This window comes from Gossypium hirsutum, chromosome A04 (genome assembly GCF_007990345.1).
Source record: "Gossypium hirsutum isolate 1008001.06 chromosome A04, Gossypium_hirsutum_v2.1, whole genome shotgun sequence".
Taxonomy (NCBI): domain Eukaryota; kingdom Viridiplantae; phylum Streptophyta; class Magnoliopsida; order Malvales; family Malvaceae; genus Gossypium; species Gossypium hirsutum.
Genome location: NC_053427.1, coordinates 61,472,461 through 61,488,750, shown reverse-complemented (window position 1 = coordinate 61,488,750; position 16,290 = coordinate 61,472,461). Strand labels below are relative to the sequence as shown.

General features: G+C 35.6%; 1 protein-coding gene across 1 annotated transcript; it reads right to left on the bottom strand.

Moving 5' to 3' along the window:
• Window positions 1–10,666: 10,666 nt before the first annotated feature.
• LOC107949279 (putative homeobox-leucine zipper protein ATHB-51) lies at window positions 10,667–11,910 on the bottom strand. Its single transcript, XM_016884002.2, has 3 exons — window positions 11,685–11,910; window positions 11,245–11,579; window positions 10,667–11,028 (listed from the first exon to the last, which is right to left on the bottom strand). The coding sequence occupies exons 1-3, from the start codon at window positions 11,773–11,775 to the stop codon at window positions 10,780–10,782; spliced, it is 675 nt and encodes a 224-aa protein (XP_016739491.1). The 5' UTR covers window positions 11,776–11,910; the 3' UTR covers window positions 10,667–10,779.
• Between the last annotated feature and the right edge of the window lie 4,380 nt (window positions 11,911–16,290).

Genomic DNA, 16,290 nt, shown 5'->3' with positions numbered 1-16,290 from the left:
ATGGTGGAGCTGTGTGCTGAAACCACCAAGTATCGATGATTGATCTGAATTGTTCAACGGGATGATTTTATAGTGACATTGTAATCATGAACATACACTTATGATGTATGAAATGTGGTGAAAGTGAATTGTGATATGTAGGCTAAATGAGGTAAGTACAAAGAATGTGTGAAAGAGTGAATTAGCAATAATACTGTTTTGGACAATTGCAGTGACGTGAATTTGAAAAATCACCAAAAATAGTAGGAATTTAATTAGAGGCTGAATGAGATATGAATTTAAATCTTAATGAGTCTATTTTCATGTAAAAGAAACATAGAAAGTAAAGGAACTCTATATTTTGAGATATTTATATTTGTGTGTGACTTGCTCAGAATGATTATGTGATCCCATGTTCTAACTTTGAAAACTTATTAAAATTTGTACAAAACTAATTACGAAATATAGTTTAAATTTATAGATTCCTTATTGAGTCTAGTTTTAAATGAAACAAAATTCATGACTATTTGAATTGTGCACTGGGAGAAATTCAATTCGTAGTGAACAGAGGTCAAATCAGTCGAGCTGTATAACAGGGGAAATTTTAACTAATAAACTGTACTAATTGGCTGGACCAAAAATTCTAGAAAAACATTAGTAAGAAGTAATATGAGTTTAGTTTCAGGAAAATTTTACGGATTTGAATTTTGAGTTTTGTAACTCGAGTTATGATTTATTTAGTGAGTATGACGCAGTACAGACAGCTTGACCAAAGTGGAGTAAATGGTGAAATTAAAAGTAGATACACTTGAGTTATTGTGTAAACATATTAGATTCTTTATTCATTATTTACATACTTGCTTACTAAGCTATAAGCTTACCTTCTTTTCTCTCTTTTTTCTTATAGTGTCGTCCAGCTTGCACAGGAGTCAAGGATCGTTGAAGATCTGCCTGCACTATCAATATTTTTGAGTATTTGAACTAAACATTTTGAATTATGGCATGTATAGTGGACTTAGTTATTTTGTTACGTGTCATAATTGTCTAGGTTTTAAAATATTAAGTATAGTATTTGACCGATTATTTTGTACGAAGCCTTTGAAATTGGCTAACATTATTAAAGGCATATGTTATAATGGTTTATGATCTAATTGTATGCCATATTTTTGTCTTGGTTTTATTTAATGGTATGTACTATGATTCGGTAATACCTCGTACCCTGTTCCGGCGACAGATACGGGTAAGGGGTGTTACAACTAGCCTCAGAATTGGCTTTTCTTTTCTCTTTGCTAAGCTCTTCGGTTTTGCAAGCTCTGTCTAACAACAAACTCTTTCAGCTCAAAAATCCCAACCAATACTCTAATTTCTTTATTTAATCCATCTTCGAACCTTTTACACATTATAGTCTCGGAAGAAACACAATCATGAGCATATTTATTGAGTCGTACAAACTCTCTTTCGTATTCTGTTACCGACGTACGGCCTTATTTCAAATCAAGAAATTCCTTTCATCTCTGATCAATGAACCTTTGGCTGATGTATTTCTTTCTGAATTCAACTTGAAAAAATTCCCAAGTAACTATTTCTCGTGGAACTATGGAAATCAAGGTATTCCACCACTGATACGTAGTGTCTCTCAAAAGTGATACAACACATTTTAAACATTATTCAGGTGTGCAAGAAAGCTCATCAAATACCTGAATCGTGTTCTCAAGCCAAAACTCGGCTCTCTCAGGGTTATCGTTAACAGTGGCTCTGAATTCCTCAGCCCGTGTTTTCGTATCTTATCAACAGGTGGTTTATTCAATAGCAAAGGATCCATACCTTGAGAAACTACAGGGATCGGTTGGGGAATAGCTGGGGGTAGAGGTTGTTGAGCAGCCGGGTTCATACGAAAGTATTGTGTGAACCACTCGTTCATCATTTGGAAGAAGGCTTCTTTACCCTCTCCTCCCTAGCTGCTCGTTACGGGTCTAAAATCAGAAGGCGCTATCTCTTGAGTGGGAGCAGGCGCATTACTCTCAACCTCATCAACTGCGGCCCAATTATTTACTATACAAAAACACATTTGAAAATGTCAAGAGTCATCTCACTATCTTAGTTTATATATATAGCATGTATAGCTAGACTCACATACGCTACGTTAGTCCTAAAATCGACTAAGCCATAGCTCTGATACCAATAAGTGTAACACCCTCAACCATATTCAACGCCAGAATAGATTTAAGTAGTATTACCGAACTTACAAAAAAATTAAGCAACCATTTAGCTTACATAACATCATTTCACACATTCATCATTCAAACTCAATCAATTTGTTCCTAATACAAGCCTTTGATGCCCGAAACATGCATTGGGATTGGTTGGGGACTAAACTGATAACTTTTAAAATATTTGGAACATATAGAAATTTTTTTCTCAAAACAAGGGATACACGCTCGTGTAGGCAGGCCGTGTGTCTCACACAGCCACCAGACACACCCGTGTCATAGGCCGTGTGGACATTCGAAATGAGAGCACATGGCCATGTCCTAACCCATGTCCTACCCCATGTAACTTTCTGACTTGGGTCACACAACCAACATTCACGCCCGTGTGACTAGCCCGTGTGCCCTAAAACAGGCCATACATGCCCATGTGTCAGGCCGTGTACTAGGTTGTGTCAAACCTGTAGGGTATACTAACTTATGCCACACGGCCAAGTGACACGCCTGTGTGTGAGGCCGTGTGGAGCATACTAACTTGATATTTATTTCATCACCTAGGGACACACGGCTATGTAACAGGACTATGTGTCATATACGGTTGAGACACATGCCCGTGTCTCTGCCGTGTGGACAAAAATAGGCTATTTGCAAAGCCATTTTGCCACCCTATTTTTACATACCTGCACAAGCATAAATTGTAATATTTATAACTCAATAGGCAGCCAATCCATAACATTTTATACACATATTATACCAAATTGAACCAAAACACATGGTTTTATCTTCTACCACAATATGTACCAAAATCACTAGTTCAAGTAACCATAACTATCATCCTTATATCTAGCCTCTACATGCCATATTTACAAATATCCATGAGTTCAAAAGTACCAATCAGAAACTGGATAGTGTGATGCGTATCTCCGACTTTGTTCGAATCGAGTGAGCTATCGACCCTCTATGAAACATGGAAAAGGAACAGAGTAAGCTTTATAGCTTAGTAAGCCCGTATAATTCAAAACTTAACTTACCATTTATACATAATCAAACAATTAAACAAAGTATATCAAATTCACTTGCCAAATGCCTATACAAAAGCATTTATCAATATGTTAGTCTCATAAGTACATATAATCAACCTTTATCTCAATTTCATACATCAATGTATTATACCATACCAAATTCATGTAACATGTATAACATATGTAACAATTCATCCTCATTCATATAATGAGAATCCATTTATATAAACAGTAACACATCTGTATAACCATTAGCACAATTATGCGTGTTGAACCTATTAGAATATCGATGATACATACACACTAAGTGTATTAATTGATAATTGTCAATTCATCATCGTATTCACTCGTTCAATCTATGATCAGTAAGCTCCTCCTGAGCTGATAAACAGTAAGCTCTATCGAACTAGAAACAGTAAGCTTTGACGAGCTGAGAATGTAACATCCCCAAATAGGGCCTAGTCGAAATAGTAGTTTCGGGACCACAAATCCGACATCAAAATATTTATTTTATGATTCTTATGAGTCCTAGAATATGAGTATATGCATTTGTTAAAGTTTCATGAAGAAATTCTAAGTATAAAATGTCCAATTGGAAATTAAGGACTAAATTGAATAAATTGCAAAACTTGGATTCTAGAAGCAATTTGTATGAAATTGCTTTAGATTATGAATTAGAAGGTCTTGGAGATAATTTGCCCAAATTCTAAATTTTTGGACAAAAATGGGCTTGCATGGATAAAATTTTAAAGAAAGGGCATGAGGGCATTTTGGTCATTAGGCATTTTAATGAAATAAAAAGGGAAAAATAAAGCAAAAATATGCTCATCTTCCCCCATAGCTTCCGAAATTTGGAGGACACCATAGCTAGGGTTTCTTCAATTTTCAAGCTCAATAGTAAGTGCTCCCAAGCCCCGTTTTTCATGTTCTTTGTATTTTTAAAATCTCGGTAGTTTGCTCTCTCCATTTCTACCCATATTTCATGCTAGGGTTCATGTTCAAAAATTTACCCATGCACGAGTTATTGGTATTTTGATGGATTATGGAAGAATATGAAAGATAAATGTGTGTTAAACATCTTTTCCAAGTTGGTTTTCATGAGAAACCCTTATAGGGACTACTTTGCAAAAGATGTAAATGTGTGGTAGAAATAAGGAAAATAATGAAAAATGTGGGTTTCCATAAGAGAGAAAAATGTTCGGTTAGGCTTGGTAAGATAGAAATTGCATGTGTTTCATTATACGAGCCTAGGGACTAAATCGTAAAGATGTGAAAGGTTAGGGGCAAAACGGTCATTTGGACCGGGGGTAGGTATTAAACTTGAAATGTACAATGTGGGGTATTAATGAGTTAATTTTGTTTTTATAGACCTGAGGAACAAATTCCGGAGGTCAATCATGGTAAACGCAAGGTTTCGAAATAACCGAAACACACTCCCGAAAAGAATACCAGGTAAGTTTGGATAACTTAAAGTAAACCCCTAATATACATAATTGTATGATTTATGAATGCATGATATTTTCATTTATTGATGGTATGAAAATGCATGAAATGCTCCGTTGGTAATGACTTGTTGATAACTATTACGATAGAGGTTAAAAAGGGAATTCGATGGATAAACCATGTTTTACATGTGAATTGAGATCCCGCATGTGTTGCAGTAAGGATTTAGCCCGGACGGGTAATCCGTGATCTCAAATATGGAAAGGAATCCAACTCGGACAAGTGTTCCTCAAATGATCAAGCCTCCCGAAGAATATGTGTGCATGATGGATTCAGCCCGAACGGGTAATCCAATTAGGGTCTGAATTTAGCCTGGATTGGTAATTCAGATCCGAGCTCATTAAGGGTGTTTGTTGCTATAAGGGATTTAGCCTGGACTGGTAATCCCGACATCACCTTATGAGTTCATATAATGGGGGATTTAGCCTGGACTGGTAATCCTGCCATATGATGTGAGGTTTGCGGGAGTACATAAATGGAATAATCATTGGTATGAATTGACAGATATTGGGTATTCCATCGAAATTTCCTAGAAACTCAATAAGATTAACATGGGATATATATATGTGAATGAAATGTTGAATGATGAGCTCATCTAGTTAAATTACATGATATGTGATTATGTGACTAACCCATTGAATGAGTGCATGTGATAGGAAATCATTTCATAATGGATGATTTCATGAATTAAGTATGGATGTATGCTAATTACTCGGTAAGTTTACTTTCTGGTTATTCGAGCTTACTAAGCATGAAAATGCTTACCCCCCTCTCTTTTTCCTGTTTTACAAAGCTCGAGGAGTCATAAAGATTGGAAGACGGTTGGAGAAGCAACACACTATCAACTAGTCAAGCTTTGGTATAAAGACACTTCTATTTTGTTAATGGCATGTATAGGGCTCTGAGTATTTTGTCATATGTGTCATTTTAATTGCAGAATGAAGGCATGTAAATATGCATTCATCTTTTTGTATAAGGCCATGGAAATTGGCATATTTAAAAGTAGGCTATGATCTGCTTTTATATGTTTGTTTATGCCCTATTATGATGGGTCATTGCAAGTGGCAATGAGTTAAAAAAAACGAGCCAAATTTTGAATGTGCTACAATCACATAAGGACCCATAGATACTAGATGCGAAATAACCTTTTTGTATGAAACCAATGATACGAGGTTTCCATACAACTATTTTCATTAAGATTATTTACAAGCGTAAAATTATGTTTCCTCTCAAACTTGATAACCACTGGGCACAAGTAGTAGAAAGGGGTGACTAAAGGCTTGAAAAATGGCCTAATAAAGTCCATATAGTTGGACACACGGGCGTGTGTTTAGGCCGTGTGTGACACACGGTTCCCTCCCATGGGCGTGTGCTATGGCCGTGTGTCCCCTGCACTTAAAATTTTAGCTCAAAGTTGTGCACGGGTAGGCCACACGGGCTTGCGCCATGGCCGTGTTAAAATGACAGTGTCATCCACGGGCAGGCAGCACGGGCGTGTTTCATGGCCGTGTTGGTAAGTCAGTGTTGCTCACGATTGAAGGGCATGGGCGTACCCCAAGATACACGAGCGTGTGAGTCCACATGGCCCACCTACACGGGCGTGTGTCCCTTTATGTTAAGGAAAATTTTCTGAGGAGCCCAAGGTCAATCGAACGTTCCCGTATTTGTCCCGCATTGCTTTCTGATATGTTATAGGTCTCGAAGGTCTATACAAGGGACGAAATGTACATGATTGAAAGGTTTTAAATTCAAATAAAATTTTGTGATCCAAGTTAGTATACTGAAAGTGTAAAGTTCCGGTAATACCTCGAGCCCTATCCCGGTATTGGATTCGGGCTAGGGGTGTTACAGAGAACAGTAAGCTCTTACAAGCTGATATATCGGTGAGCTCATACAAGATGCAGTGAGTTCGCAACACATGTAGGATCTCGACCTAAACGGTAACCCTAGTGATATGTCACTCGTATCTTATGAATTCTTACGGTTCAAACAGGGCTCAGTAACCATCAGACTATATCAATAGGGCATTCGAATTTCAAGTATATCATTTACTCAATTACATACATTCATTTCAAATAATTACAAGTATTTAAAAGTTCGATTCTAATTATACGAACTTACCTCGTATCGCTCGGATAACAAATATCGGTTAATCATCAACCTTTCATTTTCCCTGATCTAGATTCAATCCTTACTTATCTTGATCTATATATATTTCAAAATTAGCACATTCAGTATCTGATCTATTCAATTTAACCTTTAATTCATATTTTGGAAAATTTACACATTTTCCCCTAATGTTTCACACTTATACAATTTAGTCACTATCACATAAAATTGCAAATTCATGCAATTAATCATAAACCCATGGTTAGCCGAATTTTAATGAAGTCCCCTGTAGCCCATATCTTTGATTTATTCACACTTTTACTCACATAATTTTACATTTTCACAAATTAATCACTTTTTTGACATTTTTGTCAAAAATCACTTTACAAAACTAGTAAATCTATCAATAAACTTTCATAATCTATCATCAACATCAAATTGCTCAAGCATTCAATGATGGCAACATGATAAATCTTTAACAATTTCAAAATTGAAGGTACGGGCTAGCTAGAATACAAAGCAACGATCTCAAAAACGTAAAAATCATTAAAAACAGATCAAAAATCACTCAACTAATGAACTAGGAAGCTTCGCCGAATACACATGCATCCATGGGGTTTCTTTCTTCTAAAATTTCGGTATAAATGGCTTAACAAAGATTATAACCTTATTGTTTTTATTATTTTACTTATTAATTCACTAAATTACTTTAATAACCTTTTGTTATAAAACATTTAAATTACTTATTATAAGCACATAAATGTCCATTACCAATAATAATGGTTTAATTCCCATTTAAGACCATCATATTTAAAATCCAAAGCTATCTAATACTCTTAACCAATAGAATGACACTTTCGCAACTTACACGATTTAGTCCTTTTTTATCAAATTGACCAATCAAATGATAAAATTTTTAAATGAGATTTTCACAAAAACATTCAATCATGCAGTAGTCATTAAAATAATAATAAAATAAATATTTTTACCTCAAATTTATGGTCCCAAAACTACTATTTTGATTTGACTAAAAATGGGCTATTACAGAGAAACCCTTGGAACTTTGAGAACCTTCTACTAAATGGAGATTCCTAGGTTGAATACCACGCAAGAAAAAGGTATATCCTTTATGCATAAACTTCATGATTAGAGAACTAAACTCCCAAGTGATGGTTCCTAGGGATAACAACTTATACACTCCCAAAACCAAATTACACTCTTTGAGTATGGAATTCAGTGGACTGCACCTTCCATTAAACTGCCTTACAGATTTCTCCAGCTATCAATGTGGCTTCATTGGGCACTGTTACTTTCAATTTGCTGATAGGGCTCACTAGTAGTGACAATTGTTTGACTAGTTTAGCACTTATGAAATTGTAAATGTTACTAGAATCGATTAACAGAATAACCCTGGTATGATCAATATTGGCTGTTACCCTCATGGTATGGATGCTTTGAGAACCTTGTATAACATGTAAAGATAACACTAGGCCAGGAGTAGTTCTTCCCCTAAGCTCAGATCTTCCAATAGATCACTACATTCTTGGAATTCCTCAGTATCACCTTCTGCAGCAGCTTCTAACAACAATTGGTATAACTTGAATTTCATGCACATGTGACCAACACTATAATTTGCTCCACACCAGTAACAAAGTCCTTTCTTCTTCTTATCCTCTATCTCAGCAGGAGATAGAGACTTAGGTGCTCCTCGAGACAACCCTGAGGCTCCAGCTGATCCCCCATGCACAGATCCTATACTCAATGATGGTGAAGAAATTGACCCCTTATGAGCATCAGAATTCAAGACAGATGGTGGTGTGGTTCTAACTTGAGCACCCTATCTAGTCAATAATCCTCGTTTTGTGGAGTAATTAAGGATGGCTTCCACATGTCTAGTAGTCAGAAAACCCTCCACATTGTGGGTTTAAAAAGTTATAAATATTGTCCCACTTCTGCTTTCAAATTGCTGATGAAAATGCTAAGGGCATATGGTTCTGTTAAATGTAGTTAGTTTAGCAGACTAATGAAGGAGTCATGGTACTAATCCATTGACCCTACATGCTTAAGAGTCACTAAGTCAATCATAGGGTCTTGAAAACTTTGTGCATAGGACTCCCACTCCAATATGTGAAACCCACCATACTTTCGAGCTTAAAAGTGATGCTAATCTAGGCCCTTATTTCTAGGTTCAACATAACCACCCTCATTCTAGCATTCATAGGTACCTTCTTAGCCATGAAGTACTGTTCCAGTTTTTCCCACCCACCTTTAAAATATGTACCACCAAAGTGAGGACAATCCAATTTAGAAGGCTTAGAACTGACCTTTATGTTACTTGAAAGTTGAGACCCACTATCAATCTTTTGCGGTGGAAACAAGGGATCCTTAAGAGGGAATCCTGGTGGAGGGCTACCCAGCACTCATTTCCCTTTGTTAGATGTTGAAATTTTTCCCAAATATTGCTTATATACCCATGCAGTTTACCTTGGAGTTCAGACCTCAACTCAACACTAAATTCCTCTTTCAGTTCCTTGAATTTGTTCCCAATGCGATTGTCCAACTGAGAAAACTCAGAATGGAGCATTGTAACTTCTTGCTGCAAATGAGTGACCTCGTTTTGCAAATGTGTGGAAATCTTGTTTCTAACCATGAGAAACACCCAGCTTTGATACCTTTGTTAGGGATGATTTCCAAAATTGAAAAACAACCAAAATAGAGAAGAAGCAGAATAGAAATGAGGAGACAGAGACTAGGATCTTTTCTGATTAATTGATAACAAACCAAACGTGTGTATCTCCTTCCCTCTGATTCTGTGATATGGGAAAGAAGAATTGCCACGTGGAACAAAAGAAAAGAAAATAGTTATAGGGCTAGCTAAAACACATCGTTTTGCATCAGCAAATCAAAACAATTTGTTTCATTAAAATCTCCCTACCCTAAACGTTGCGTTGCATATTATCTTAAAACATAACAAAATTAATAGAAATTAACGTAACTTAAACCCATTTCAACTAATTAATTCATCCCTTAACAATTTCAAATCTTTTAAAGTTTTATCATGTATTTGGAGGATCATATCTTTATACTTATGTTTAGATATTCATAGGACATTGATGTCTCACATGGATGCTTCAAGAAAAAAATGGAGCAACATAGTTTATTGTTTGTATGTGCTCTTACTTATTACTTTCATATTGTTTGCATGCATTTAGGGCATTGCCCAAGAGGCAGTGAAGAGGAGGAGACGTACCACAAGAAACCTTACTCTAGATCCATTGTTGATGCCACGTTATAGGTTATACAGAAGAAGAGGAGTGAGAAACCTAACGTACGTGATGCTGCAAGGGAAGCTGCTCTCCGGTGTGGGTGTGTTTTTTTTTTTTCGCATACAAAATTCATCTTTTCTTGTCATTGCTGATTTTGAAATGTATTATGCTGCGTATATGGAATATTGGTTGTTAACCTACTTTGCAGTGAAATCAAGGAAAGGCTTAAAAAAACTAAGGACGAAAAGAAGGCAAAGAAAGCAGAACAGCAAAGCAAGAGAAGACGCAGAGAAAGGGTAGCATCCCTAAGGGTTCCGCACCGAAAGGTCCCAAGCTTGGCGGCGGCGGCGGAAAGTGCTTACTTGTTTTATTACTCTGTTTTTTCCTAACCAGAGAATTGAGAAATAAGTAATATGTTTATTTTGAAGTTATTGCCCTGTCGGCCCTGTTTTTTGCTTTTGTGTTTATCCTGTGCCATTAATTCAGTGTTTTGAGAGAGCTTGGAATTGCACTGTTGTCAGGCGATGAAGTAAAATACATCTTTTTGTTGTAGCAAACTCTCCAACAAAAGTCCTCAAAATTGAGATGAACCTCTTCTTCATTTTACTAAAACTGTTTTAATTAAGCTAGCTCTAAGAGGTAACTTGTGCTAACTGCTAAATTAACAAACTCTATTAAGAAGATAGGAGTTCATTAGGGATTAGTAGGCAGCTGCTCACCCCAGTAGGTTGAACCTACTGGGTTTGGGTTATTCTTGTCTACATTGAAAAGATAGCTGCATTGATCAGCGATCGGATGATGGTTGTTTGGGACAACCATATATTTGTTAGAGCAATGAATCAAGGTGCTTTCGATGGTCTCTTCCCCGGAGATTTCCGTGTAACCTGTGGAGACTTGGTTTCTTGTTGGTTGTTCCCTTAGCATGGCTTTCAATTTCGAGACCTGCATTAGGGGCTCATTTAAGCAAATCTTATATTTGGCAAGTAAGAGAAAAATATAGTAGTATTTATGTTGTACATGTCATGTTATAAATGAGTAGTCATAAAATAAGTCCCAAGACAGAGTTGAAATGATTTGGAATGCATATGGCATATGAATGAAAAATGTGCATGAAATATGCAGGGTTTTGAAGATTGATCCCAGTGGCAGTGAGTAGACCTCATGTTGAAGCTTTTGGGTCTCCTTGGAGACAAGATGGAGGTGATGTTGAAGCGCATTGCATAAGCGCTCAAGCTCCTTAGCTTTCCAACGAGCACGCCTGTTTTGGAACCAGACAGCGATTTGTCTTGGTTGGCGTCCAAGCTCCCTGGAAAGCTTCATTTTCCTCCGAGGATCCAACTTTATGTCTTCTTGGAAACTCATCTCCAACCACTCCAACTGCTCATTTGTCAAACGCTTCTTCTTCTCTTCATTATTCATGTATATCTTCTTCTTCTTCTTCTTCTTCTCCATAGCTGCTGCCTCTGCTAATCCTACATTCATCATCTCCATACCTAAAAGAAAGGAGAAAAACAGCAATACATACATCCATACATATACATATAATCAAATAAAGAAAAACAGATAGGTGATTTGAGCGAGGGGGTTAATGGCTAAACCTGGAAAATATTGATCATAGTTATAGTTGTAAAGGGAAGTAAGAGAAGGGGGTTGTCCAGGAACAAAGGATAAGGTGCCATTCCATTCCATTTTTCATCAGTAGTTTTCTTAAAGATGAACTCCTTATATATTGGGAATCTATGGACCACTACCAACATCAATGGAGGAATGAATGTGTGTGAGACTGAAAGCAAAGGGTATCCTTTCTTGTCTATACTTTGGTGTGTTGATGTCTGAATTTAAAGGGAGAGGAGAGATGAAACTAAAGGTGAGAGAGAGTGTTGTCGGTTAATTAGAAGACGAAATAAACAAAAAATGCAAATGCGGAATCATAGGTCTCCATCTGGTCCCAGAAACCTGGATCTATGTAGCTCACGTAAAGTAGTAGTCTGTTCTCTCTGCAGTATTTGTTTGAAAAATAATTAAAAATAGAGGTGGCTAGTAACATATAAAGTGAGAGTTGGGGCTCACCCTACTGTTTCACCCTCCCTATGCCATTGCCACCTTAACGAGCTGCAGAGAAAGGAGATCGTGTAATTTATCTTCATGGGATGGGATTTGGATTTAGTTTAATAAACCCATTGTTGTATATAGAATTGAATGAATTCCAGTATTGCTGGTGACCCGGGGGGGGGGGGGAGGCCAGGCCTAGCTACCTATATATTATCATCAGCTGAGTTGGTGCAAAGAGATATGAAAAAGTGTTTTTAACTTTTTAATAGAGATGGATTTCATTGAAGAAGGAAGAAGGCTAGAAGCATTGAAACTGAACCTACACCTAAATGACGTCCTTGCTATCCTCTTTCACACACACAAAAAAAAATCCAATAGGGTTGCATAAAAGCATCTGAGTTGAGGCAACACAGGACATAAAAAGAGAGAGGTAAATGCACCGTTGGAAACAATGTGTGAAATAAGGTTACAAGTTACAACAGCACTTCATGTTCAATAACAGAACAGTAGAAAAACACCCCCCCCCCCGGTTCCCCCAAAAAAAAGAGCTTTTCTGCTTTAAATTCTTTTGTTCCCTCCCCCCTCCCCTTTTTTTTCTTTTTAATTATTCTTTTACGAATATATGAAACCAAAAAATTATCTAGAGAAGTATATAATTTTTTAGATTATTTAGAAAATTAGGTAATTATTATTTTTTCTAAAAAAATAGTATAAAAAAGTGTTAAGTATAATGATAAGGCACATTGTTGAGACGGACAACCACGTAAAATAGTCATTTGATACAATGAGTTTATTATAAATGCATCATATAGGCTAAGGGGGATTTAGAAATTCTTTTAGTAGGAGTAGGAATTTAAATATAATTTTTCATCAAAATATAAATTTATTATGTATTAATTTATAATTTCATCATTTTGAAGGGATTAAATACAATTTTTTTTATTTTTAGGGGGGGCTAAAGTGAAATTTTACTATATATATTAATTTATAATTTCTTTACTTATAAGAAGATTGAATTGAAAACTTTTCATTTTAAGGGGGCCAAAGTACAAATTTACCATATATAAATTTATAATTTTTTATTTATAAAAGGACTAAATTGAAATTTGAAGTGCCAAGACCCCTGCTTGCACCCTTAACTCCGCCTCTACATGTAGTATTTATTTTCAATTCAAAATTAAAACTCAAAAAGAAAATTTTAAATGAATGATGATCAAGAGTCTAAACTTGCTCCTAACACAATAAACTCTTTTTTTTTTTGAAGCAACACAATAAAATCTTAAATATATATATGTGTTTAAATGTTAATTCTTAATTTTTTTTTTACTAGTACCTTAACAATTATGGGTGTTGAGATTATTGCACAGTCAAATCATCATAGAATTTGTGTCTTGATTGTCAAAAAGAAAATGATTTGAAATTTAATGCTCAAGGCCTCAACACTCATGAGTATTGAGTTTAACGTAGCCAACTCTGATTAAGATATTTATTTCTCGTAAGCCCAACCAGCTCATTTAATAAATGGAATTAGACACGTATAAGAGTCAAGCTTTTCTCTTATAAATCCTCTAACAAGCACCTCTCTAACTCTCCCACTTAGGGGAAAAAAATTAAATTTTCTATTTAAGATCTATTTGTTTCATGAAAATTGCTTCTAAAAAAACGATTTTGAAAAATCAATATTTTATGGTGATTGAATAAATTTGTGTAAAATAACTTTCATTATTAGATAATTTTTTTTAAAATCATTTTTCAAAAATTATCTTTAGTAAAACAAACACAACATAAATATTTTCTTAACTGAAAAAATAATTTTCATTAAATAATTCTAAAAATTATATTTGAGTATTAATTTAATAAACAACATTAGTTTAAAAAGTTTTTTTTTATAATTAATCTAAGTATGAAATTTAATTAATAATGGATATCTATAAACACTGAATAATTATTTAATAAACCTGATGATAGTTTTAACAAATTATTATCTCTAGACTCTAATTAATTAATCTTTGCTTGGTTTTGCACCTATTAAGATCGACCCGATTAAGCAACAAGTAAAAAAATAGGGGAAAAAATTGAGAAATTGAACGCACAAATTTAACATGGAAAAACACCTCCAAAGAGGATAAAAAACCACGGGCAAAGATAATTTTACTATAATGGCAAAAGAACAAAGAGTACAAAAGATGGAGATGAAAACTAAATCCCAAAAACCCGAAAACAAGGAACCCTCAAAACGTAAAAACAAAATTCTCTAAATGTGTTATGAGTTCTAATATCTAATGGGTGTGTTTTCTAATGTTGTAAAAGAGCCTATTTATAGGCTAAATTATCAAGTCAAATAAACTATGCTAATAAATGCTAAATATATTATACTAATAAATACTAAATCTTCTAAAAAGAAAATATATTTTTGTTTAACTTGACTTGCAAGCAATCTCTTAGAATTTGGGTCACACAACTCTAACAATCTTCACATTGACACGAATTCTTTCAACGCCATCTTTGCCAAAGCCCGCCACGGGCCTATCTTGAACTATGCAGGAAATTAACTGAGTCGAATTTGTGCTTAGAAGCTAGAAGACTTCTAGCCTTCAACTTGTGCACCACCAAATCAAAACTAACCCAAGTCTGATTTTCACGAACACAGTGCCCTAACTTTTCGAAATCGGCATCCAAAAGAGAACCTCTCTTCAACGAAATGGTCATACCTTTTTCCCTCCTATGACCAAGTTGCCTTCGCTCCAAATGAGTTGACTTCGACACCATAATGGACGAGAGACGTTCAATTTCACCAGTCACTGTAGATCCTTCCAGAATATATAGACTGTCGGTTCTTTTACCTTTTAACAAAACAAGAGCTCCACAAGATACTTTAATACCGCTCGACTCGATGTTGATTTTGCATCCTTTCAAGTCTAAACTACTCAAGGAGATAAGATTCTTTCGTAAATCAGGTACATACCTGACATTTGAGAGTGTCCTAATCGTCCCATTGTGTATCCTAATTTTAACAATACCAATACCAATTACCTTACTGGATGAATTGTTTCCCATGCGCACAACTCCATCTTCAACCGAACTGTATGTGGAGAACCATTCTCTATTGGGACACATGTAGAAAGAACATCTCGAATATAGAATCTATTCGGACGTGAGCTTGGAGTTATCACTCGTTGACACTAACAAGAAATTATCACCACCTTCATCGGCCAAATTACCACTAGCTACATCTTCCTCATTACTCTCAGCGGCTTTTTTATTTCGCAGTTTATAACAATCTGCTTTGACGTGACCTAACTTTTTACAATAGCGACACCTTTTGTCTCGTTTATTTAATGCTACCAAAACGGAAGCTTGCCTATCTGCCTTGCTATCCAAACCAAACTCATTGTCGAGTTTGTCTCTACTCAACAAATGACCCTTCACATCTTCGAACAAGAGTTTGTCTCTGCCATAAATTAGGGTCTCATTGAAAGACTTGTATGAAATGGGTAAATAGCACAATAATAGTATAGCATAATCTTCATAGTCAATATGAACCTCAACGTTCTTTAAATCATTTTAAAGAGTAATGAATTGACTGATGTGATCTCTAAGAAGCTCACCTTCGCTCATGCTAAACATAAATAGACGTTGTTTCAACACTAAACGGTTAGCCAAAGACTTAGTCGCATAAAGAGTTTCTAACCTTTTCCACAATGCGGATGATGTCTTCTTCATCAATACCTCCTACAATACTGTATTCGCGAGGAACAACTGGATTGTAGACAATGCCTTTTCATCAAGCTCTTCTCATTCTGTTTGATTTAGATTCTCAGGCTTTTTCCCGGTAACAACCTTTTTCAAGCCTGTTTGAACTAGAATTGCCATCATCCAAACTTGCCATAGATTGAAATTTGTCTCACCATCAAACTTCTCAATTTCAAACCTTATTGCTGTCATCTCTGAACGGGTTGATCTATAAAAATTAAACTAGCTCTGATACCAATTGTTAGGATCTATCCGATTAAGTAAGAAGTAAAAAAAATAGCGGAATAAATTGAGAAATTGAACACACAAATTTAACGTAGAAAAACCCCTCCAATAAAAAACCACAGGCAAAGATAATTTTACTATAATGGCAAAAGAACGAAGAGTACAAAAGATGAA

Coding starts and splice junctions, on each gene's coding strand:
- LOC107949279 (XM_016884002.2), bottom strand. CDS start 11,775: ATGGAATGGAATGGCACCTTATCCTTTGTTCCTGGACAACCCCCTTCT. Junction 11,580..11,684: donor CTATGATCAATATTTTCCAG/GTTTAGCCATTA, acceptor CCTTTCTTTTAG/GTATGGAGATGATGAATGTA. Junction 11,029..11,244: donor CCCAAAAGCTTCAACATGAG/GTCTACTCACTG, acceptor CCCCTAATGCAG/GTCTCGAAATTGAAAGCCAT.